The 23,166-nt window shown below is 43.8% G+C and overlaps 1 protein-coding gene across 1 annotated transcript in view; it reads left to right on the forward strand.

Annotated features, from left to right (window-relative positions):
• The window catches only part of si:ch73-390b10.2 (Golgi pH regulator), a 54,551-nt gene extending 32,031 nt beyond the window's left edge, over positions 1 to 22,520 (forward strand). Inside the window, exons 8-14 of the mRNA XM_038817885.1 lie at positions 6,248 to 6,357; positions 7,507 to 7,595; positions 10,476 to 10,568; positions 11,576 to 11,671; positions 15,806 to 15,895; positions 18,141 to 18,206; positions 20,600 to 22,520. Coding sequence (XP_038673813.1) covers positions 6,248 to 6,357; positions 7,507 to 7,595; positions 10,476 to 10,568; positions 11,576 to 11,671; positions 15,806 to 15,895; positions 18,141 to 18,206; positions 20,600 to 20,806 — 751 coding nt within the window. The 3' untranslated portion in view covers positions 20,807 to 22,520. The remainder of the gene's footprint in view (positions 1 to 6,247; positions 6,358 to 7,506; positions 7,596 to 10,475; positions 10,569 to 11,575; positions 11,672 to 15,805; positions 15,896 to 18,140; positions 18,207 to 20,599) is intronic.
• The last annotated feature ends 646 nt before the right edge of the window (positions 22,521 to 23,166 follow it).

Raw genomic sequence — 23,166 nt, forward strand, 5'->3', positions numbered from 1 at the left:
TAGCCTGGTGAGCTAAACCAGCCCCTGGTTTCATAGAGTTTTAAAATTATGGTGGGCTTTCATTGGGCAAGCAGTGGAAAATACTACTCCCTTCATTGGGGAGCCTGGCTTTGTCAGAGGGAGGTCATGCCTAACAAATTGGATTGAACTTTTTGAGCATGTAACCAAGTGTAGAGATGAGGGTATTGCTGTTGATGTAGTTTACATGGATTTCAGCAAAGCCTTTGACAAGGTCCGACATGGAAGACTTACTAAGAAGGCAAATGCACATGCGAGACAGGGTGATTTGATAAGGTGGATTTATAATTGGCTTCGCAGTAAGAGACAGAGGGTGATGATAGATGGGAGCTTTAGTGACTGGAAGCCAGTGTCCAGTGACATACCTCAGGGATCTGTGCTGGGCCCCCTATTATTTGTCATTTATATAAACAACATAGATGACTATGTGGAGAGTAGGATCAGTAAGTTTGTGGATGACAAACTTAGTGAGGTTGAGTGTCTTGAGTTGCAGGAAGATATAGATGGGATGTTCAAATGGGCGAATAATTGGCAGATGGATTTTAACCCAAGGCTTCTGCTCCTATGTATCTATGTATAACCCTGAAAAGTGTGAGGTGATACACTTTGGAAGGAGTAAGTGGTAGAGGCGTGATGCCTCACATCCTTTTAAAAAGTACCTGGATGAGCACTTGGTACGTTAGAACATTCAAGGCCAAGTGCTGGCAAGTGGGATTAGGTGGGCAGGTCAGGTGTTTTTCCGGCGTCAATGCGAACTCGATGGGCCGAAGGGCCTCTTTTACACTGTCGTATTCTGTGATTCTGATTAATGACGAATTATTAACTGAAAAAGGGGAGAGGTAGAAAGAAATGTTCTGCACCGTGGAATGCTTTAGCTCACAGACTGGTTGAAGTAGAAACCTTTACTCTTGGAGGGGGGTGAGGGAAGGATGAAATATTTGAAGCAGAGCAAGGAAGGAAAAACAATCAATTTGGATTGTCCAAATAAAGAGCCAGGACCAAAACGATGGGACAAATGGCTTCCTATCCTGAAAGCAATGAATGCAAAGCACAAGCAGGCCATTCAGCCCATCTGGTCCATGCTAGTGTTTTTGCACCACATGACCTCTTCACCCGGCTTCATCTCACCCTACCATGATCTCTTTGTATTACATTCTCCCTCATGTGTTCATCTAGCTTCCCTTTAATGCATTAATGCTGCACCATGTGACTGAGTTCTACATTCTCCCCATTCTCTAGGTAGCGCAAGTTTCTCCTGAATTCTCAGTTCAATTTATTGTTGCCTGTTTTAATCTCCTTCATCTCCCTCTGGTCTAGAAGGTTATAGTACATGACCCGATGAGTTAATCTGTTTTTCTTGCTATATGTTGTTTCTGGTAAACTGCACAGTCTTTCCGTGTGCCTACACTGTCTGCAATGTGCATTCCTTGTAACCAGAATGCAGATTGAAGTGATAGTTTTTTTTTAATCTTCAAGAGGAAATCCAATTTGAATAAATGTTCTATTCCCTGCATCATTTTCTGAATGATGGATTAAGTTTAAAGATCATCTCACCATGACCATTTCCCTATCTCTGTATCCTTGTGCATACTTTTCAAAGATTTCTAAATGCTTTTTAAATGTGATGTTCTAATGTCTTTCTTGCTATTCACTTCTGCTAAAGTGTTTCATGAACTAATAACACCATGAAAAATTTCTTCTGGTTTTTTTTTGTTCTTCATTCTTTTTGGGATTACCCTGGATGAACATTTGGAACGCTGCTAATCTCACCCTGTCCCGTTAACGCAATACATTAGCACCAACTCAGATTTCAAATTCGCAACATCCATATTCCCGCACTTCCCCATCTCTGTTACCTCCTCCAGCTCTACAACCATCTAAAATCTCTGCATGTGTGCTCTCTGCACATCCCCAGTTTTAATTGTTTCAGCATTAAAAGCTGTGCATTCAGTTGCCAAAGTCCTAAGAACTGGAATTCCTTCCCTCAACCTCTCCAGCTCTTTCTCCTCCTTTAGAACTCACCTAATCTACCCCTTAAATCAAGTTTTTGGTCACCCTTTCCTATTATTGCCATCTTTGCCTCACTATTAGTTTTGTGTTTGCTGACATTCTGGTGAAGTACCATCTATTCAAGCTGCTGTATAAATGCAAGTTGTTGTTAAATTTACGTCCCCTCAGATGTCCATGAATCAGTAAAATTAGTAGAATCTATAGTTACTTCTGTATGATGTTCAGCATCATTTCCAGATGGGCAAAGACCCATTCACGCCACATGATTTAACACAGCTGCTCTCTCGGCATTGACATTCTTAAGGTGTGTAGCTGACAAGTATCTGCGTCATCTCCAGGTACATTTTGAAACGTCTCTAGCAGATCCAGAGAGCCTGTCCTGGGAACATTGTTTAAACCTGAAATAAAAACAAAGTGCTGGAAAACCTGGCATCATGTGTGGGAAGAGAAACCGATTTAATGAGTCTTGACTCTTCAGAAGAAGACTGTGAAGACCTGACAGTTCTGGGAGTACCTACACCCACAGGTACTGCAGTGGTTTAAGAAGTCAGCTCTCCACTCCACCACTTTTTGAAGGCGACCAGTGATGGGCAGTAAATGCTGGTGATGCCCACATTTTGAGAATGTATACAGTTGTGGGCACCACGCATTGTGAAGGATTCCATACCTTGGAGAGGTTACAGGGGAGGTTTGCCAGGATGATAGCTGGGGAGCGGGGTGTAGATAATTGGAGAATCTGGGGTTGCTTAGCTTGGAGCAGAGAACGTTAAGGGAGATTTAATAGGGGCGTTCAAAATTGTGAGGCGTCTTGATGGAGAAACTGTTTCCTCAAGCAAGTGAGTTGATAACCAGAGGTCACAGATTTAAAATAGCCGACAAAGGAACTAGATGGAGAAATGAGGAGAGTTGTTCAGATCCGGAGCGCAGACGGAAAAGATGGTAGAATCAGATTCCATAAAAACTTTCAGAAGCTAATTGGACATGTACTTTTTCAGTCTCATGGGGAAGTGTCAGAGGTGTAGGATGGAATCGGATCGCTCTTTCAAAGAGCATGCTGGGCCAAATGGTTTCCTTCTATAGTGTTTAAGGCTCTATTAATAAATAAAATTTAAATTGTCTCTTGTCATGTGAATGGGCACAAACAAGAATATTTTAGTGAGTGAAGCTGAATAAGACTTGGGGTTGCCAATGGAGCTGCCTACTCATCAAGCCTGGGAAGCCATCTAGAGTGGCTGTGGTCCAAGTCTGTCAGTCACACCACCCAGTCAGGCCTCAATGATGTGAAACCAAGAATGAGGCAGCAAAGTGACAATTTAAACTGACAATACGTTCAATGCCAGACATCAGGTGTTAGGCAATTGGTCCCAGTTCCCAAAGCCATCCAAAATCTGGAATCAGCTCAATGTCAAAAGGAAGAGAATTCCAATTCTTTTTTTAAAATAAATTTAGAGCACCCAATTCATTTTTCCAATTAAGGGGCAATTTAGCGCGGCCAATCCAACCTACCCTGCACATCTTTGGGTTGTGGGGGTGAATCCCACGCAAACACGGGGTGAATGTGCAAACTCCACACGGACAGTGACCCAGAGCCGGGATCGAACCCGGGTCCTCAGCGCCGTGAGACAGCAATGCTAACCCACTGCGCCGCCGTGCTGCCCTGAACATTCCAATGCTAAGGATACGTTAGTCTTTAAATGCCACTGGAGCGTGGCACTTTGTGCATTTTTAGCTGTACAAATAGTCTTTTGATACCAACATGCGCAGTAACCCAACAACAAGTGTCCTGTCTTTGTATAGCATCTTTAACATAGTAAAATTACCTCCAGGGACTTCACAGGTGCATTATCAGACAAACCTTGACACCAAACTACATAAGGAGATAAAACAAGTGACCAAAGGCTTGGACAAAGAGATTTGTTTTAAGCATCCTTAAGAGGAGTGAGGGGCATTGAAGATGTAAAGGAAAAAGGAAGGAACTTGCTTCTTTCAGTCCCTTCGCATCTCACTGCACTTTAGAGCCAATTAAGTACTTATATTCTGTGATGAAATGCAGGAAACCTGGCAGCAAAGATGCACATAGCAAGATCCCACAAACAGCAATGTGATTCTGATCAGATGATTTGTTTCTTGGGGATGACTATCAGCCAGGACACCAGGTTGAGTTCTCTGGATCATTGAATAATGCATGGGCTATTGTACATCCACCTGTGAGAGCAGACTTCTGTTTACACCTTAGCCGTGACAGTGCAGCACTCTTTCAGTACCGCACTGAAGTATGCTGACGTCTGTAGAATGGGACTTAAACCCACATCCTTCTGACTCCGAGGTGGGAGTGCTACCCACTGAGAATGTCTGACACCAATTATTTCAGACCTATATAAAAGTTTAACATTCTGTCAAACTCCTTCCTTCTCTCCTTCACAGCAGCACGCTTTGAGTAAGCACAAGACAATGATGGTGGGTGTGCCGAACAGACTTTATTAATACTGAGTATTGGTGATTGATCAGACAAAGAGATTATGGCTTTGGGTTTCTGTTTATCTTCCAGCCCCTCCAAATAGCTGTTGGAAGCTTTGCTCTTTTACATACACTGTATATTACATCAAAAGTACATGTCACAGATCAGACCCTCATGATGTTTCTCTTGTTAAATCTTTTAAACACAATTGTGAACAATTGTACTTGTTTACTCCAAAGATACTTCCATCAAACAAGACTTCCTGACTTAACAGTTTCAGAATCCTTCGAAGAAAAGGCATTTTAACCATTACCTTTGCAGACTGTAGTTAACGGATCCCTCTACCTGTATTATTACACACATCATTAAGGCTATACTTCAGTCACTCATGCTCGATCACATTGCTGTCATGTTAGTTCCCTGCACAAACATTTCTCGTGTGTCACACTCGAGCAAAAAGCAGAAGGCAAATCATGCTTCCCTCCTGACACTGTGGAACCATTCTGTTTATCACGAAAAGCCTGTTTTTCCAAGATTCAAGTAAGTTTAAATATTAACCCTTAACTTTCCAAGCTGTCCAGCCGAGCTCTAACCCAGGGCAACATGGTAACGCAGTGGTTAGCACTGTTGCTTCCCAGGTTCGATTCCCCGCTTGGGTCATTGTCTGTGTGGAGTCTGCACGTTCTCCCCGTGTCTGCGTGGGTTTCCTCCGGGCGAGCCGGTTTCTTCCCACAGTCCAAAGATGTGCAAGTTAGGTGGATTGGCCATGCCAAATTGCCCTTAGTGTCCAAAAAGGTTTGGTGGGGTTACGGGGATAGGGTGGAGGTGCGGGCTTAAGTAGGGTGCTCTTTCCAAGGGCCAGAGTAGACTTGATGGGCTGAATGGCCACCTTCTGCACTGTAAATTCTATGTCTCTGTTATCAATGACTTGTTGGACATTGGATAAAAGCAAATTACTGCGGATGCTGGAATCTGAAACAAAATGGAAAATGCTTGAAAATCTCAGCAAATCTGGCAGCATCTGTAGGGAGAGAAAAGAGCTAACGTTTCGAGTCCGATGACTCTTTGTCAAAGCTAACAGACAGAGAGAGTGGGAAATATTTATACTGTGGAGTGAGAATGAAAGATGAGTCATAGCCACAGAAACCCAGGGAAACTGGGTGCTAATGGCCACAGATACCGAGGGGAAAGAGTGTTAATGGCAGTCCCCAGAGAGGACAAAAGATGTGAAAGGTTGTTGGACATTGTTGAGCAGCATTGGGCTGTTGGTAGTGATGATAATTGCAATGGGCTCCAGTTCAGCTAGTAATATTTAGTAGTTAGGATAATAGGCTTCTGTATTTATAATAGGATAACACTGAGATTCTAATCTCCCCACATCCTCATTCCAATACCTTTTCCTCTCCATATTCTGCTGTCTGCTGTTAATCTCAGGGAGCGCTGAAGCAGAGTCACATTTGACTCAAAACGTTAACTCTGTTTCTCTCTACAGACACTGCCAGACCTGCTGAGTTTTTCCAGCACTTTCTGTTTTTTTTTCAGATTTCCAGCACCCACAGTATTTTGCTGTTATTTAAGTGTCAAATAAATATCCTGACTCAAAACCACACACTGTGGTTTCTGACTCGATCCCTTCCTTGGTTGCCTATTGAGTTCCAGATAACCTTTCTATTGATTGGTGGTATTGTGTTTGACTGGGTAATGTGCCTGACCCATGGAAGATGTCCTATCTGATTGACTTCTTGTTTGGTCTCCTAATAGAATTGCCATGACCAGGAGGATGATGTACCAACGTGGCGAGGTGCAGAATAAGCCTGCAGGATTTTGGGGAATGATTAAAAGTGTGACATCATCATCTTCCAACAGTGAAAATATCCTTTTGCAATGACTAAACTGAGTGCCACATTCTGTACCTTGAAATGAGGATATGCCGTGTTGTTTTACACGGAATGGATTTCAAAGCTATCCGTTATACAATGAGCAACATACAATTTACAGCACGCAAGCTGCTCCACATGAACCTCCTCCCATCCCCTCTTAACCTCACCCCATGAGGATGTCTTTCTATTCCTCTCTCCCCCCCCCCCCCCCCCCCCCCCCATATGTCTTTATCCAGCTTCCCTTAAATGTATTGATATTATTCACCTCAACCACTCACTGTGGGAGCGAGTTCCACATTCTCACCACACTCTTTGGATGAAGGTGTTTTCCTGAATTCCCCATTTGGGTTTATTCATAAATCATAAAATCTACAGTGCAGAAGGAGGCCATTTGGCCCATCGAATCTGCATCGGCCCTTGTAAAGGGCCCCCTACCCAAGCTCACACATCCACCTTATAACCCCACCCAACCTATTTTTTTGGACACTAAGGGTAATTTAGCAAGTCCAATCCACCTAACCTGCACATCTTTGGACCTTTGGGAGGAAACCGGAGCACCCGGAGGAAACCCACGCAGACACGGGGAAAACGTGCAGACTCTGCACAGACAGTGACTCAAGCCGAGAATCGAACCTAGGACCCTGGAGCTGTGAAGAAACAGTGCTAACCACTATGCTACTGTGCTGCCTTGCAGATATTGGTATCTTATATTTATGGCCCGTAATTTTGGATCCCCCGTTTGTAAATATCTTTATGTCTACTCTATCAAACCCTTTCCTTATCTTAACATCTATTAGGTCACCCCTCAGACCCATGTTTCTTTTAGAGAAAAGTGCTCCAGCCTGTTCTGTCTTTCCCAATTGGTCATCTCAGTTCCAGTGTCAGCTTTATATATCTTGTTTTGCACTTTCTCCAGTACCTGTATATAATTTTACAATATGGAAACCATAACTGGCACAGTAGCTCCTGAAGCGTGTTAAAAGAACACACGCATCATTTCTTGTAAATAGTTCAGACTTCCGTCATTTATTTAACCTGCATATGGCTTTTTGTTACTCCTGCAATGAAAGATACAGTTCGTGCGTGCCACGCTGAGTTCAGTGTGGTTCACTTGGTGCTTTCTTTAACATTTCCCTTCAGATCTCTCACTTATTCAGCAAGAGGTGGATGCACTGGAGGAACTGAGCCGGCAGTTATTTCTCGAGACAGTTGATCTTCACGCAACTAAGGTATTATTAAATTCACCATTTCTCCACCATCTGAAATAGTACAGGCCGTACCCACAACAATTTTAAACTACTGGAAAAGATCAAAAGTTACTTTTTTATGCTGTATTCAAAATCTCCTTCGTTCCCTTTCTATCAAACATAACTTCTATTCATGGAATGATACAACACAGATGAAGGCCACTCAGCCCCTCCTGCCTCTGCTGGCCCTTTGAAACAGCTATCCAATGAGTCCCACTTCCCTGCTCTTTCCCCGTAGCCCTGCAAATGTTTTCCCTTTCAACTGTATACCCAGTTGCCTTTGGAGAGTTACTATTGGATCTACTTTCACCACCCTCTTGTGTTTGCATCTTCTGGTCACCGTTTTGTGTCAGCTTTTTCCCCATTATCTATTCCTGTTGGATATTTCTAATGGAAACTCTCCTGTTTAACTTGGCTGCTGTAGTTACACTGTCTTGCCAATGATGGTGCTGCAGCCTCAGTGTTGTGTCTGCTGACTCGCTAACCAACTTTTCCTCTGCCTGGATTTTGGCGTTTAACCATAAATAGAAAAAAGTCAGAAGTATGACACTTGAATTATTTCTTACCCTGCAATCCTTGTCTGCCTGAGTGGCTAATATTTGAAGAATAGTAACATCTGTGTATGGGCACTGCTGGGAGAAAGAAATAATAAATTTGCATTTCCATAGTGCTCTTCACAACCTCGGGGCAGGAAGGCCAGTGAAGTACTTTAAGTGTAGTCACTCTTGTAATGTAACACAGCAGCCAATTTGTGCACAGCAAGCTCCCAGCAGCATGATAATGACAGGTAGAAATGTTTATTGAGGAATAAATATGAACATAGAACATTACAGCGCAGTACAGGCCCTTCGGCCCTCGATGTTGTGCCGACCTGTGAAACCACTCTAAAGCCCATCTACACTATTCCCTTATCGGCCATATGTCTATCCAATGACCATTTGAATGCGTTTAGTGTTGGCGAGTCCACTACTGTTGCAGGCAGGGCATTCCACGCCCTTACTACTCTCTGAGTAAAGAATCTATCTCTGACATCTGTCCTATATCTATCTCTCCTCAATTTAAAGCTATGTCCCCTCGTGCTGGTCATCACCAAGCTGAACGTTAGGAGAAGAATTCCCTCTGCTCCCCTTCACAGTAGTGGCTGCGGCACCCTTCACATCCACCACAGAGGACAGATGAGGCCATCCATTTAATGTCCTCATCTCTGACAATGCAGCACTCAGTGCGTGATGCACAGGGAACGGCTGCCGAGATTCCTCTGTTTAAATCTGCCAGCCGAAATTGACAATTACAACCAACTCAATCTCACCACGTATGTCAGTCCAGCCGTTCCAGGAATCAGTCTGGTAAATCTTCGCTGCACTCGAGAGCAAGAACATCCTTCCTCGGATAAGGAGACCAAAACTACACACAATACTCCAGACATGGTCTCACCAAGGCCCTGTATAATTCCAGCAAGACGGCCCTGCTCCTGTATTCGAATTCTGTCACTATGAAGTCCAAAATGCCATTTGCCTTGTTCATCACCTGCTGCATCTGCATGCTTACTTTCAGCGACTGGTGCATAAGGACACACAGGCTTCAGTGCACGTTCCCCTTGCTCAATCTATAGCCATTCAGATAATCTGTCCTGTTTTTGCTACCAAAGTGGATAGCCTCCTGCTTAGAAAAGAAGACCCGCCAAGAGTATAACCAGCTTGAGTGCTGTGGGGAAGCAGTTTTCAAACGTATTGTTAACAAGTTTCCCCTAAATCTTATAACAGTGAAAATTACAGCATAATGGAAAATTAATTTGGGAAGTGACAGTGGTATGTCACTTTTAAAATAAATTGAGATAATCCCCACAGGAAAATGCATGGTGTAGAATATTAATTATTTCCTGTGGAGTCACTATAGCAGGAGAGCCACTGCAATTTGTGGCTGTGAGCTGCTTGGTTACATATCATGGGAGCTACATACAAAGTTTTAAACAAGTCTTCATTAACATACAGATATCTCAAGTTGCTGATACGTGGGATAGAATTTCATAACACAGAAGGAGGCCATTTGTGTCTGTGCTGACTCTTTGAAAGAACTATCCGATTAGTCCCACTCCCCTGCTTTTCCCCCAAAGTCTCCCTTTCAAGAACTTATGCAGCTCCCTTTGACAGCTACTATTGCTTCTGTTTTCACCCCGTTTCAGGCAGCAAGCTGCAGATCATCATAACTCGTTACAGGAAAGTTATCCTGATCTCGCCTCTGGTTCTTTTGCCAATTCTCTTCAACCTGTGCCCCTCTGGTTACCAACCCTTCTGCCTGCGTTAACAGTTTTTCCTTATTTACTTATCAAAACCATCATGATGTTGAACACCGGCATCAAATTTCCCTTAACCTTCCCTGCTCTAAGGCGAACAATCCTAGCTCCTCCAGTCCCTCCATTTGACTGAAGTCTATCATTCTGGATACGAGCCTAGTAAACCTTCTCTGCACCGTCTCCAAATCTTTGACATCCTTCCTAAAGTCTGCTGGCCAGAACTGGGCATAATACTCCTAACCGAGGTCTAATCAGTGTTATATAAAGGATTAGCGTAGCTTCTTTGGAAGTTGTTTCAAAACAAGATCTTGTTTTTCATGTCTCCTGGGTTTTTTTGCCTTTGATCCACTGTGTTCTGAGGAAATGGAATAGTTCCAATGCAGCCATGTGCAACAAAGAGATTATGAGCACGTAAACTGCACGTGAATGAAAAATAACTGGATTGGGAGAATTCCAGATCTTCCCTCAAGGTTAAATGAGATTAACCTCTCCACTTTCTTACTAACAGAAACATCCTTGAATCGCAGAAAGTTGGCACTAAAAGCATGTCTCCTTTTTAACTTTTGCAGGAAAGAATTGAATACTCAAAAACATTTCAAGGAAAATATTTCAATTTCTTGGGTTACTTTTTCTCTATATACTGTGTCTGGAAAATCTTCATGGTGAGTAAGCTTTCAAATGAAACTGCTGCATACAGAAAGGACAAGGGTGGGGTCGATGGAAGCATTAATAGTGACGAGCGACTATTTGTAATCACCAAATCCCCAGCCCTGTAAAACCCAGGCAACTCATTGCTCATCTCAAATAAATCTTACCCAACAGCTTGTCCTGTTGGTATTTTGTTGTCCCACATACATTACACCCCGCTGCCCTGCACACAATCCCCCCCCCCCCCCACAAACTCCCACCCCATACACAACTCCCCGATCCCCACCCCACACACAACTACATCCCTTCCCCGCGCCCCACACCCATTATCCCCATAATCCTTGACGTTAATGTGAATCGGAAATCTATTATTTGCTGCTTTAAACATGTACAATGACTGAGACTCCACAGCCTTTTGGATGGAGAATTGCAAAGATTCACCCCCTTCTGTGTTTAAAAGCATTTTCCCTCATTTCAGTGCGAAGTGTCATTGCTCCTATTTTGAAATGCGTTAAGTCACCACTTCCTCAAAGACGAGCTCCAAAAGGAAGCTCTGCAGCTAATTTATTATTGCATTGATGGTTGGAAATCTGTGTTTCAATCGGTATTTGGTTTCCGTAGAACATAAAGTTCTGTTATTCTTCACACAAAGGGTTGTGAGAAAATTTTGAGAGCACCCCATTTTTGTTGGGTAAGAGGATTAAGGTCTACAGAACTAAAGCAGGTAGATGAGTTAAGATATGGATCAATTATGTTCTAATTGAATGGTGGAACATGTTCAAGGGGCTGATTATATCCTGCAGGTCTTGTGTGCAGCAATCAGACTACAAAGGGCTCAGTGAGTTAGTTTTAAGCACTTGACGTTGGCATTAAATCTGACACCACCAAGATAGCATTCACCAATTCTTATTCAGCTATGTTAACACTTGCGAGCTCGGATGTAACTGAAATGTAATCCAGTGCAGATAAGCTGGCTCTTGTTGGATGTTTGATTTGTATTTTTCCCCTCATTAAATTGCAGGCAACCATAAATATTGTCTTTGATCGAGTTGGTAAAACAGACCCGGTCACTCGCGGTATAGAGATCACGGTGAACTACTTGGGCATTCAGTTTGATGTGAGTACAAGTTTTTGCCCACTGACTTCTCGATCTTGGGCAATGAGTAACACTGGTTGAATCCCTACCGTCCTGATTCTTAAAGTAAATAGCCATTGCTTAACACACACCTGCCACTCTTCATCAAGTCATCCAAAATGGAGTTAAGAACATAAATAGAGTTCAGGAATGAGGGGAAAGCCATTTAACCATCAAAGTACATCACTCCAGTACACGAACTGCCAAGCTTTTGTGTTTGAAGGTTGCATAGTTTTTTTTTCAGTTGAGAGTACCCTCAGGAACAATTTAGCATGGCCAATCCACCTAACCTGCACATCTTTTAGGTTGTGGGGGTGAAACCCACGCAGACATGGGGAGAAAGTGCAAACTCCTCGCGGACAGTGACCCAGGGCCGGGATCGAACCCGGGTCCTCGGTGCTGCAGTCCCAGTGCGCCACCGTGCTGCCCTAAAGAAGGCTGCATAGTTGGCGTATCATAGAGGTCGCAGACAAAGTTTCCCCGGAATCACAGAATTGGTAAGGTGCAGAAAGAGGTCATTCGGCCCATCGTGTCCACACTAGCTCTTTGAATGACCAACTCACCTAGTTCCATTCTCTCACCTTCTCCCCATAACCCTGAACGATCCTTTTCGATAGCACTCTGATTCCATTTTGAATGCTTCAATCGAACCTGCCTGAACCACACTCTCAGACAGTACATTCCAGACCCTAACCACTCGCTGTGTGAATCTGCCTCCACCACACTCACAGACAGTGCATTCCAGACCCTAACCACTCGCTGTGTGAATCTGCCTCCACCACACTCACAGACAGTGCATTCCAGACCCTAACCACTCGCTGTGTGAATCTGCCTCCACCACACTCACAGACAGTGCATTCCAGACCCTCACCCCTCGCTGTGTGAATCTGCCTCCACCACACTCTCAGACAGTACATTCCAAATCCTAACCCTCGCTGTGTGAACCTGCCTCCACCACACTCTCAGACAGTACATTCCAAATCCTAACCCTCGCTGTGTGAACCTGCCTCCACCACACTCTCAGACAGTGCATTCCAGACCCTAACCATGAGTTGCGTGAAAAAGTCTTCCTATTCTCTCTCTCGCTTCTTTTACCACCTGCCCTCTTATTCTAGATCCTTTCACATGTGGGAACAGTTTCTCTCTATCCATTTAATCTAGATCCCTCATGATTTTGATTAATCTCCTCTCAGCCTTCATTTCTCTGAGGAAAATATAGAATCACAGAATTCCTACAGTGCAAAAGGAGGTCATTCAGCCCATCAAGCATGCACCAACCCTTTGAAAGAACACTCTACCCATTTACACTCCTCCGTCCACCCCGCCATATCCCTGTAATTTAACTTGCACATCCCTGGACACTAAGGGGAAGTTTAGCATGGCCAATCCACCTAACCCACACATCTTTGGACTGGGAGAAAACCGGAGCACCCGGAGGAAACCTACGCAGACACGGGGAGAAAGTTCAAAACACACGCAGACAGTCACCTGAGGCTGGAATTGAACCCGCGTCCCTGGCACTGTGTGGCAGCAGTGCTAACCACTGTGCCGCCCCAAAAACAGCCCTAACTTCTCCACTATATCTTCCTTAATCATGTCTTTGTTAATTTACACATTTCAACTAACTGGTGCTGACAGATCTTGGGACTCTGATGTGGTATAGAATCGTAAAGCACACGAATGCCTGTGCTGGCCCATTGAAAGATAGCCAGTTAGTCCCCTGACCTCTCCCCATAGCCGTGTCAATTTCTCTTTTTCATCTATTTATCCAATTCCTTTTTGAAAGTGAATCTGCTTCACTGCCCTGCAGTCCCAATGCAGTGTGTTAAATTTCTCCTCATCTCCCCTCTGGTTGTTTTGCCAGGGATGTGCCTACAATGAGGCAAAATCCTCTTGAAAATTGTTCTGGGCCAGGGTTTAGAGAACCCCAAAGTGTATCATGGAGTTCACCTGACCCACAACTTTTACTAGATTGTGGTATGGGGAGCACATGGCCCACTCTACAGGTGTGGTACAGCAGAAATGGAAAAGTATTTTTTAAAGCAAAACAATGTTTATTCTATGAACTCAAGTTAACCTTTTTAAAACATACAGTGAACATCTCAGCAACCATTAATTCAAATACAACCCCCAAAGAATACAACACTCAGTAATCCTTAATAACTTCCCAAACAACATCCAGAAGACAAAAGAAACACCTTTTAACAGAAGCACATCAGATTTACATTCACTACTGAAAACATTTATAATTCCGAATTCACCAAATGATCAAGAGATAGTCTTTTCATGGCAGAGAGATCAACAGTACACCTGATCTGTCTGGCTCTTCAGCTCCAACACTGAAAACAAAACTGAAACACACCCTGCAGCAAACGGACTAAAACAAAAGTAAAAAGCTGACAGGCAGTCCAGCTCCACCCACACTCCCACATCACTGATAAATACCCATTTCTTAAAGGTACATTTCTTAAACACCCATTTCTTAAAGGTACTCGCACATGACAAAATACGGACTCAGCAGAATCCAAACTGAAGAGGCGAGACTGGCATAGTTGCAACGTTAACGAATTAGAAAGCACATTTTCACTTTATCTTTAATATGGAACTGAGCTCAGTTTCATGGGAACTAATTTTGTAATATTTTAAGTTCCCTTCAGTGTTTGACCTGGAATGCACTGTCCGGGACGGGGGGGGGGGGAGTGTCGAGGTGGGTAACCTCACATCTTTTTTAAAGTATCTGGGTGAGAACTTGGCACGCTGTAACATTCAGGGCTATGGGCCAAGTGCTGGCAAATGGGGTTCAGTAGGTAGGTCAGGTGTGTCATTGCAGACTCGATGGGCCAAAGGGCCTCTTCTGCGCTGAACGTTTCTGTGACCTATTCCCAGATATCAAATCAAAGTAGATAGCAGGTTCAGTGATGTGTTTCCCATGACATTGACGCAATCAAAATAACCTGTATGGCAGTCAGGAGAGCAAAGATCCGTTTCAATCAGTCATGCATAAATGGAAAAATTAATTAAGCCCCGGGTGAACCCTGACTTTGAGTGTGGGTGGCCGTGCTGGTGCGAATACTGTTCTTTCCTTTTTCGTAGCTGACAACATAAAAATCAGGGTTAAGAAACAAAGGTCGCTCAGTCCATCAAAGTTCAGCCTACTCGTAAATGAGCTTTTCAGTTATATCACCTAATTATACTTGAACTGATCCTGTTATCACAGTTGATATATTGTTACAAACATTTGTCCTCAATGCCCCCGAGATGTCAGTGGGCTTCGGACTTGCCTCTGAGTCAGAAAGTTCTGGGCTCCAGCCCCATTCCAGGGCCTGAATGCAAAAATCAAGGCTGACACTTCAAGGCTGACACTGAGGGTGTGCTGTACTGTTGGGGGTGTTGACTTTCGGGTGAGACGTTAAACCAAAACCACATCCCTATTCAAGACCTCCACAGTGTCCCGTAAAAGACCTCTTGACTACTATTTCAAAGAAGAGCAAGGAGGTTCCACCCAGCATCCTGATCAATAATAATCACAAAATAAGTGATCATTATTGCATTACTATTGGTGGGAGCTTGCTGTGCGCAAATTGGCTGCTGTATTTCCTACAATGCAACAATGACTACAGTTCAAAAGTTCTTAATTGGCGGTGAAGTGCTCTGGGTCATTCTCTCTCACATAGGTGGCATGGCAACACAGTGTTTAGCACTGTTGCCTCACAACTTCAGGGTCCTGGGTTCAATTCCGGCCTCAGCTCACTGTCTGTGCGGAGTCTGCACGTTCTCCCCCGTTTCTGCGTGGGTTTCCTCCGGGTGCTCCGGTTTCCTCCCACAGTCCAAAGATGTGCAGGTTAGGTGAATTGACCATGATCAATTGTCCCCTCGTGTCCAAAAGGTTAGATGGGGTTACTGGATTATGGGAATTGGGTGGAGACGTAGGGTGCTCTTTCCAAGGGCCGGTGCAGACGCGATGGGCCAAATGGCACTGTAAATTCTATGGCATGTAAGATTATGTTAGCTCTGAGTTATTGTATATTCTCTCTCTCACGGCTCCTGGTTTCTGAGCAGAATGGGAAATGTTCTGTTTTCAAGTAACATTTTCATGTTGGTTTTCTTTAAATGCAGGTGAAGTTTTGGTCTCAACATATCTCCTTTATTCTTGTGGGAATTATCATTGTCACTTCTATTCGGGGCTTATTGATCACACTCACCAAGGTATGTGCACAAACTTACGTTCAGCTTTATCTGTATGTCTTTATTCAGTGCAAAGGATAACTGCGTTATTATCGAATTACTGTTAATCTTTAATTTTCTTGCTGCTGCTGCACAATTTGTGCTATTTCTGTCACAGCTGGCTGCAAGATTTGAAATACAACATAGCTGGCAATGTGTTTATTACATCAGTAACCTGCGGTTCTCCCAGCTCTCAATTTGTGTCTCTAAGGGAGGGTGACACCCTATACCACAGTGCCAGGGGCTGGACCTGGATTTTTGGGGATGGGATCTGATCTCTTCTCTCTCATTACCGGTCCATGACCCTGGCCAAGATCCCTCTCCCAGTCACCCCCTGCCCCAAACCCAATCTGCACTGTGCCTCCCACCACCTGCCAACCGATTTGAGCTGAGGAAGAAGGGGGAAGAGAGCAGACAAAAACAGGGAGAAGACGAGTCAGAATAGTGAGAGAGTGAGAAAGGCAACCACAAAGGTGAGAGGGGGGGAATTATAAACAAGGTACAGAACCAGAACAGCACAGAGACAGAAACCCAACGAAGAGCAGTACAGGAGAAAGCAAAAGAAGCAAAATATACACAAGGGAGCACACGCTGACTCACATCAAGGACTCACATATATCTGTGTGCATTCTGCTCTAACACACACCAAAACACAAACGTGCAGATTGCCTCTCTCTTAGACATGTATCCATAGAATCACTACAGTGCAGAAGGAGGCCATTCAGCTCATCGGCTTGCACCCAACCTCCGAAAGTGCGCTCTACTTAGGCCCACTCCCCTGTACCCACCTAACCTGCACATCCTTGAATACTTCAGGATCAATTTAGCATGGCTAATCCATCTAACCTGCACAGCTTTGGTCTCGTGCATGGACTCGCATATCTGTGTACATACTCACGCACTATCTCTCCTAGACACAGACTTTCACACATGCTCATGTATATCTGTGTACATATGTATGCTCTCACTCACTCACACACAAGCAACACTCTTTCTCCGTACACTGGCCATTAAGCGTTTGTTTCTGCATAACTCTACGCTGGCACATAGTTAGTAGCTGCAGTTCATTCACAGAATGTGGATTTCGGCTAACATTGTCATCTCTAGTTATTCTTGAGAAAGTTCGAATGGGCCTTCCGAACAACCTACCATAATAATAATGAACATCTCTATGAAATCCCCCCCTCAACCTTCGCTGCTGTGAGGAGAGCAGTCAAAACAGAAACACTCAGCAGGTCCAGCAACATCTGTGAAGAGAGAAATGTTTCAAGTTAAAAATGGCCCTTCAGAACTGAAGAGAGGTAGAAATGTGATGGGTGATGTGCCATCGAAAGACGGGAGGGGGAAGGAGAAGAGAGGGGAAGGGGGAGTGGGTGACATAGATGTCCCAGAATAAAAGGCAGAGGGAGCGGTAATGGTTGTAGTAAGGAGACACCGCATTTTGTTCAGAGTGAGCGTGAATGCCAGATTAATGAACGGTTGTGCAAAAGCATGAGGGACCCATTTCAAACCAGCACATAACTAAAAAAAAAAAACAGGATCAAAATGGGGAACAGAGTTCATGGTCTGAAATTGTTGAACTGAGAGTCTAGAAAGTTGCAAAGTGTCTAATCGAAAGATGGGATGCAGCTCCGTGAGAAATGTAACATGTTTTGAGACAGTGAAAGGAGGGCAGGAGCAAGAAGGGCAAGAGGGAAGGTTTACAATAACTTGGAGAGATTACATACCGTGGGTAGCACGGTAGCACTGTGGCTTCACAGCGCCAGGGTCGATTCCCCGCTGGGTCACTGTCTGTGCAGAGTCTGCACGTTCTCCCCGTGTCTGCGTGGGTTTCCTCCGGGTGCTCCGGTTTCCTCCCACAGTCCAAAGACGTGCAGGTTAGGTGGATTGCCCATGATAAATTGCCTTTAGTGACAAAAAAGGTTTGGAGGGGTTATTGGGTTACGGGGATAGGGTGGAAGTGAGGGCTTCAGTGGGTCGGTGCAGACTCGATGGGCCGAATGGCCTCCTTCTGCACTGTATGTTCTATGTACTCTATGAAGTGACCAAAGGTTTCATGGCACAAAAGCTGAAAGGAGTGGTAATGGGTATGGTAAAGAAAGAAAAGATGGAAACAAAAGGAGAGCAATCGCAGTTTCTCTTGTTTTTCCATCGCCCCATCCCTGATATTCTGGTAGATATACCTTTCACCTGTTTTAACCTGATGTTTATTTTGTTTCTCTCCTAGTTCTTTTATGCAATCTCCAGCAATAAATCATCTAATGTTATAGTACTGGTCCTTGCACAGATTATGGTAAGTAATGACAGCATTGATAAAGTGGCATGGCTAGTTAGTGATTTACAGGCAACTCGAGTTAAGCAGACAAATATTGTTTCTGTCCGCTGGATACAAGAGCCCTAAATGAGTTTGGACAATCGCAAACCCAGTTCCTAGAACAAAACTGTTCTCAATTGAGGGTGGCACGGTAGCATAGTGGTTAACATAGTTGCTTCACAGCTCCAGGGTCCCAGGTTCGATTCCCAGCTTGGGTCACTGTCTGTGCGGAGTTTGCACGTTCTCCCCATGTCTGTGTGGGTTTCCTCCGGGTGCTTCGGTTTCCTCCCACAGTCCAAAGATGTGCAGGTTAGGTGGATTGGCCATGCTAAATTGACCTTTGTGTCCAAAAAGGTTAAGTGGGGATACAGGGATAGGGTGGAGGTGTGGGGTTGAGTAGGGTTCTGCTTCCAATGGCTGGTGCCGACTTGATGGGCTGAATGGCCCACTTCAGCACTGTAAATTCTGAGAGTGAGAAATTTTTACTAGTTTGGAACATTTATGTATCAGGGCAGATCATGCTTGACAAATCTTCTGGAATTTTTTGAGGATGTGACCAGTAGGGTGGACAAGGGTAAACCAGTGGACGTTGTGTATCTGGACTTTCAAAAGGCTTTTGACAAGGTCCCACACAAGAGATAAGTGAGAAAAATTAAAGCTCATGGTATTGGGGATAATGTATTGACGTGGATAGAGAACTGGCTGGCAGACAGGAAGCAGAGAGTGGGAGTAAATGGGTCCTTTTCAGAGTGGCAGGCAGTGACTAGTGGGGAACCGCAGGGTTCGGTGCTGGGACCCCAGTTGTTCACAGTATACATTAATGATTTGGATGAAGGAATTGCATGCAATATCTCCAAATTTGCAGACGATACTAAGCTGGGTGACAGTGTGTGCTGTGAGGAGGCTGCAAGGTGACTTGGACATAGAAACATAGAAAATAGGTGCAGGAGTAGGCCAGCAAGCCCTTCGAGCCCGCATCGCCATTCAATTTGATCATGGCTGATCATGCAAATTCAGCATTCCACTCCCGCTTTCTCTCCATTCCCCTCGATCCCTTTAGCCGCAAGGGCCACGTCCAGCTCCCTCTTGAATATATCCAATGAACCGGCCCCAACAGCTTTCTGTGGTAGAGAATTCCACAAGTTCACAACTCTCTGAGAGAAGAAGTTTTTCCTCATCTCAGTCCTGAATGGCTGACCCCTTATTCTCAGGCTGTGACCCCTAGTTCTGGACGTCTCCAACATCGGGAACATTCTTCCCGTATCCAGCCTGTCCAGTCCCATCTGGATTTTATGTTTCTATGGGATCCCCTCTCATTCTTCTAAACTCCAGTGAGTACAAGCCCAGTCCATCCAGTCTTTCTTCGTATGTCAGTCCTGCCATCCCAGGAATTAGTCTGGTGAATCTTCGCTGGACACCCTCAATAGCAAGAATGTCCTTCCTCAAACTAGGAGATCAGAACTGCCCACAATACTCAAGGTAATATAATGTGGGTAAATGTGAGGTTATCCACTTTGGTCGCAAAAACAGGAAGGCAGATTATCTGAATGGTGGCAGTTTAGGAAAAGAGGAAGTGCCATTAGACCTGGGTGTCATGGTGGAACAGTCGCTGAAGGTTGGCATTCGGGTACAGCAGGCGGTGAGGAAGCTAATGGCGTGCTGACCTTCATAGCGAGAGGATTTGAGTACAGGAGTAGGGATGTCTTGCTGCAGTTATACAGGGTTTTGGTGAGGCCGCACCTTGAGTTTTGGAACCCAGCAAGAAAGTGCAATCAAGGCCAAGATCAGACCAATCAGATCAGCCATGGTTTTATTGAACAGCAGAGCAGATGCGAGGGAGCCAAATGACTTCCTCCTGCTCCTATTTCTTCTGTTCTTTAAGGGAGGGGAAACATCTTGTAACCTTTGTGTGTATCAGTTGTCTTGCATATATTCTTGCCATTCTATTTAATGTGACCGAAATTGAGCTTTATCCACGTTAGCAGTTGAAATATGTGTTCACTTTTTGCAAATAGCTCTCATAAATTCCCACAGTTTGTGATTGCCTATGTAAACATGTCACACTGCAATTGCAGCCTCTTCCCAGTGGAGGCATTGCACTGCTCCCAGCACTAGGGTGTAAATGCAGAGTGACAACTTGAGGCAGTGGGCGTTATAAAGTAAACATTTCGTAGAGGAACATTAATGGAAAATAATGATAAAGGCAAATGGTAATGATTTTAAAATGGGAACAGATTTACATCTGATCAGATATCCCATGGCTTCAAACCTCAATCCTGATCCAAGTTATCAGTAGCATCAAAAATGTGAACATTTATTCTGATGTGCAAGATGCTCCCATGTTTACCCTCTTGTCCTGTTTCTTGGCACAGGGGATGTATTTTGTATCGTCGGTGTTACTGATGAGAATGAGCATGCCCCTTGAATATCGCACCATTGTCACTGAGGTCCTGGGGGAGTTGCAGTTTAACTTCTACCACCGCTGGTTCGACGTCATCTTCCTAGTCAGCGCGCTGTCCAGTATCGTCTTCCTTTACCTGGCACACAAACAAGCCCCTGAAAAGCACATGAGCTTTTGAAACCACTGCCAATTGGGGCAACTCCGCTTCTGTGTTCACATCCACTTTGTAAACGACTGGATCATAACCTTCCGTCAAAATCCACCACTTGCATATTGAGAAAGGACAGTGTGCAAGACAGTCAGCCCCGCTTGAGGATTACAAAACCTGGATGGTTGGTGGTTTGATGTAAAGGATATGAAAAATTTTACTTGTAAAAGACTTCATTTGAATAGGTATCAGAGGCGAAATCTTTGATAAAGTTTACAAATATTTTTGAATTGCAGAGATTGAAATCACACAGTAAGTCGGTTTTGTGAAAGCTGCCGTTTGGTGTTAAAGTTTTGTATTTGTAATTACTGTTTTTAAAAAAAATCTTGGTTAAGGGATAAATTTTCCAATTGTTGTAATGAAGGAAAAGCTGTGGGAAGTTCTCTTGTCGTTCCACAGTGTGTGTCTCCAACAAGGCCACAGTCTGGGAATGTGCATTTATAAAAATTGACCCTTAACTCCCACCAGCAGGTAATCTCAAAGCTTTAGGAACTTTGCGTAGGAATTTGGTTGAGTTCCCACTCTGTTTAAAAAAAAAAAAATCTGAATTTTTTTTCCCCTTGGAGTGACAGGAAGGTGAATTTTAACAAGACACAGCTTGCCACTGCTGATCTTGCAATGGAGAGTTGCTGAAGTGGAGATCCCAGCAACATTGCCGCTTCTCTGGGTAGCCTCTTGAGCTTCTGATTTCTGGAATGTATCATCCAGGAATGCCGAAGATTTTTCCAGTAAATGAAGTTGTGTCGATGATGACCTTCTGATTTTTCTCACACAAGCAATGTACATACTAAGTGGAAGCACCTTCTATATGTGCATTGTATTTCATCTGAGTCTACCTCAAGTGTGTCTGGATTCTTTCCACGATCTAAAAGGGTCCTCTTCTGTAGTTTCTGATCTCTCCAGGTTCTTTATTACTTTGACTTCAGTGTTTCTGTTGTGATGGTGCTTCTGTGTTTTTCCCAAAAAACTTAAAGGGTCCAATAAATTAAATATTATTTATGCAAAGAAAATTATGTGTAGAATTCATGGATGTTTAATATGAGCTTTAGCAGATATTGAATTCAACAACAAAGTTGTAACAACAAAGCTTTAATATTCTGAATGACCTTTTACATTCCCAGCATCTCCTGCTATTCCTGTGCAATGAACTTAAATAGTTTCTGTCCGCAGTCACTGTGAAATGCCGATCTCTCAGATTTTATTTTAAATCTCTACTTTGTGCCATATTTTGTGTATAAACTTGAGGTCCTCTAAACTTTGCTGCTGTGTCCTAACTCTCGCGAAAGTCCCGTTCATCCATCACCCTTGTACTCACTGACCTGCATTAGATCCACTCCCATTTAAAAATTCTCATTCTTGTTTTAAACCCCTCCATGGCCTTGCCCCTCCCTATCTCCTAATATTCTTCAACTCCATAACCCTACAGGGTCTCTCTGCTCCTCCAATTCTACTTATTGCCCATCCCTGATTTTAATTGCGTCACATTTAGCAGCACTGCCTCGGTTACCTGAGCTCTAAGCTCTGAAATGTCCTCCCTAGCTCTTTCTCTGCCTCTCCACCTCACTTTTCTCCTTGAAGTCACTCTTTAAAACCTACCTCTACAGCCAAGCTTTTGGTCACTGTCATGTTTTCTTGTGAAATGTGTTGGGACATTTGATTACATTATAAAAAAGATATGATACAAGTTGTTGTTGTATTTGTATATCCAACTTTATTATATCATCTTGCATTTTGAGTATTAAATTACCAAATGAAAAGAACGTATCGGCAGCCATTCCCAGCTTGACCACCCTACAGTATTCATCGTTGAATGAGGATGTGACACTCAAAAGAACAGATACGGCTGGAATATTAACCTTTAACGGAGTCCGTAGTAAACTGTCATCAATGTTCATTGATCATTTCCATTGTCTCATCTGAACACCCACACGCAAAAGCTGGCACACGCACACACCCCAACACACGTGCATCTGCACATGCATGAAGTATACATGAACTATGATGGACCAAAGGTTTCCCTGAACATTGACGATAGAATGAAATAAATTTGCAACTGAATGAACTCACTCTATCTTGATTCAAAAAAATGCTTTTCACTACTTTAACTGGGCTCATGAGCTGATGAGTCTTGAGAGCAGCTACGAAGTCAATTTGCTAGATGTGTTGCTCAAGTACCTGTCTATAGTAGGAATGCCCCGTTTATTAATTTTGCTTAACCAATGTAGAAAACAAAGCATTAAAAACTACAACTACTGCAAGTTTGAAATGGAAACACAAAAATATGGAAACATTCATCCGATCCACATGTCTCCACGAGCAGATTGGTGGGT

This window comes from Scyliorhinus canicula, chromosome 14 (genome assembly GCF_902713615.1).
Source record: "Scyliorhinus canicula chromosome 14, sScyCan1.1, whole genome shotgun sequence".
Taxonomy (NCBI): Eukaryota; Metazoa; Chordata; class Chondrichthyes; order Carcharhiniformes; family Scyliorhinidae; genus Scyliorhinus; species Scyliorhinus canicula.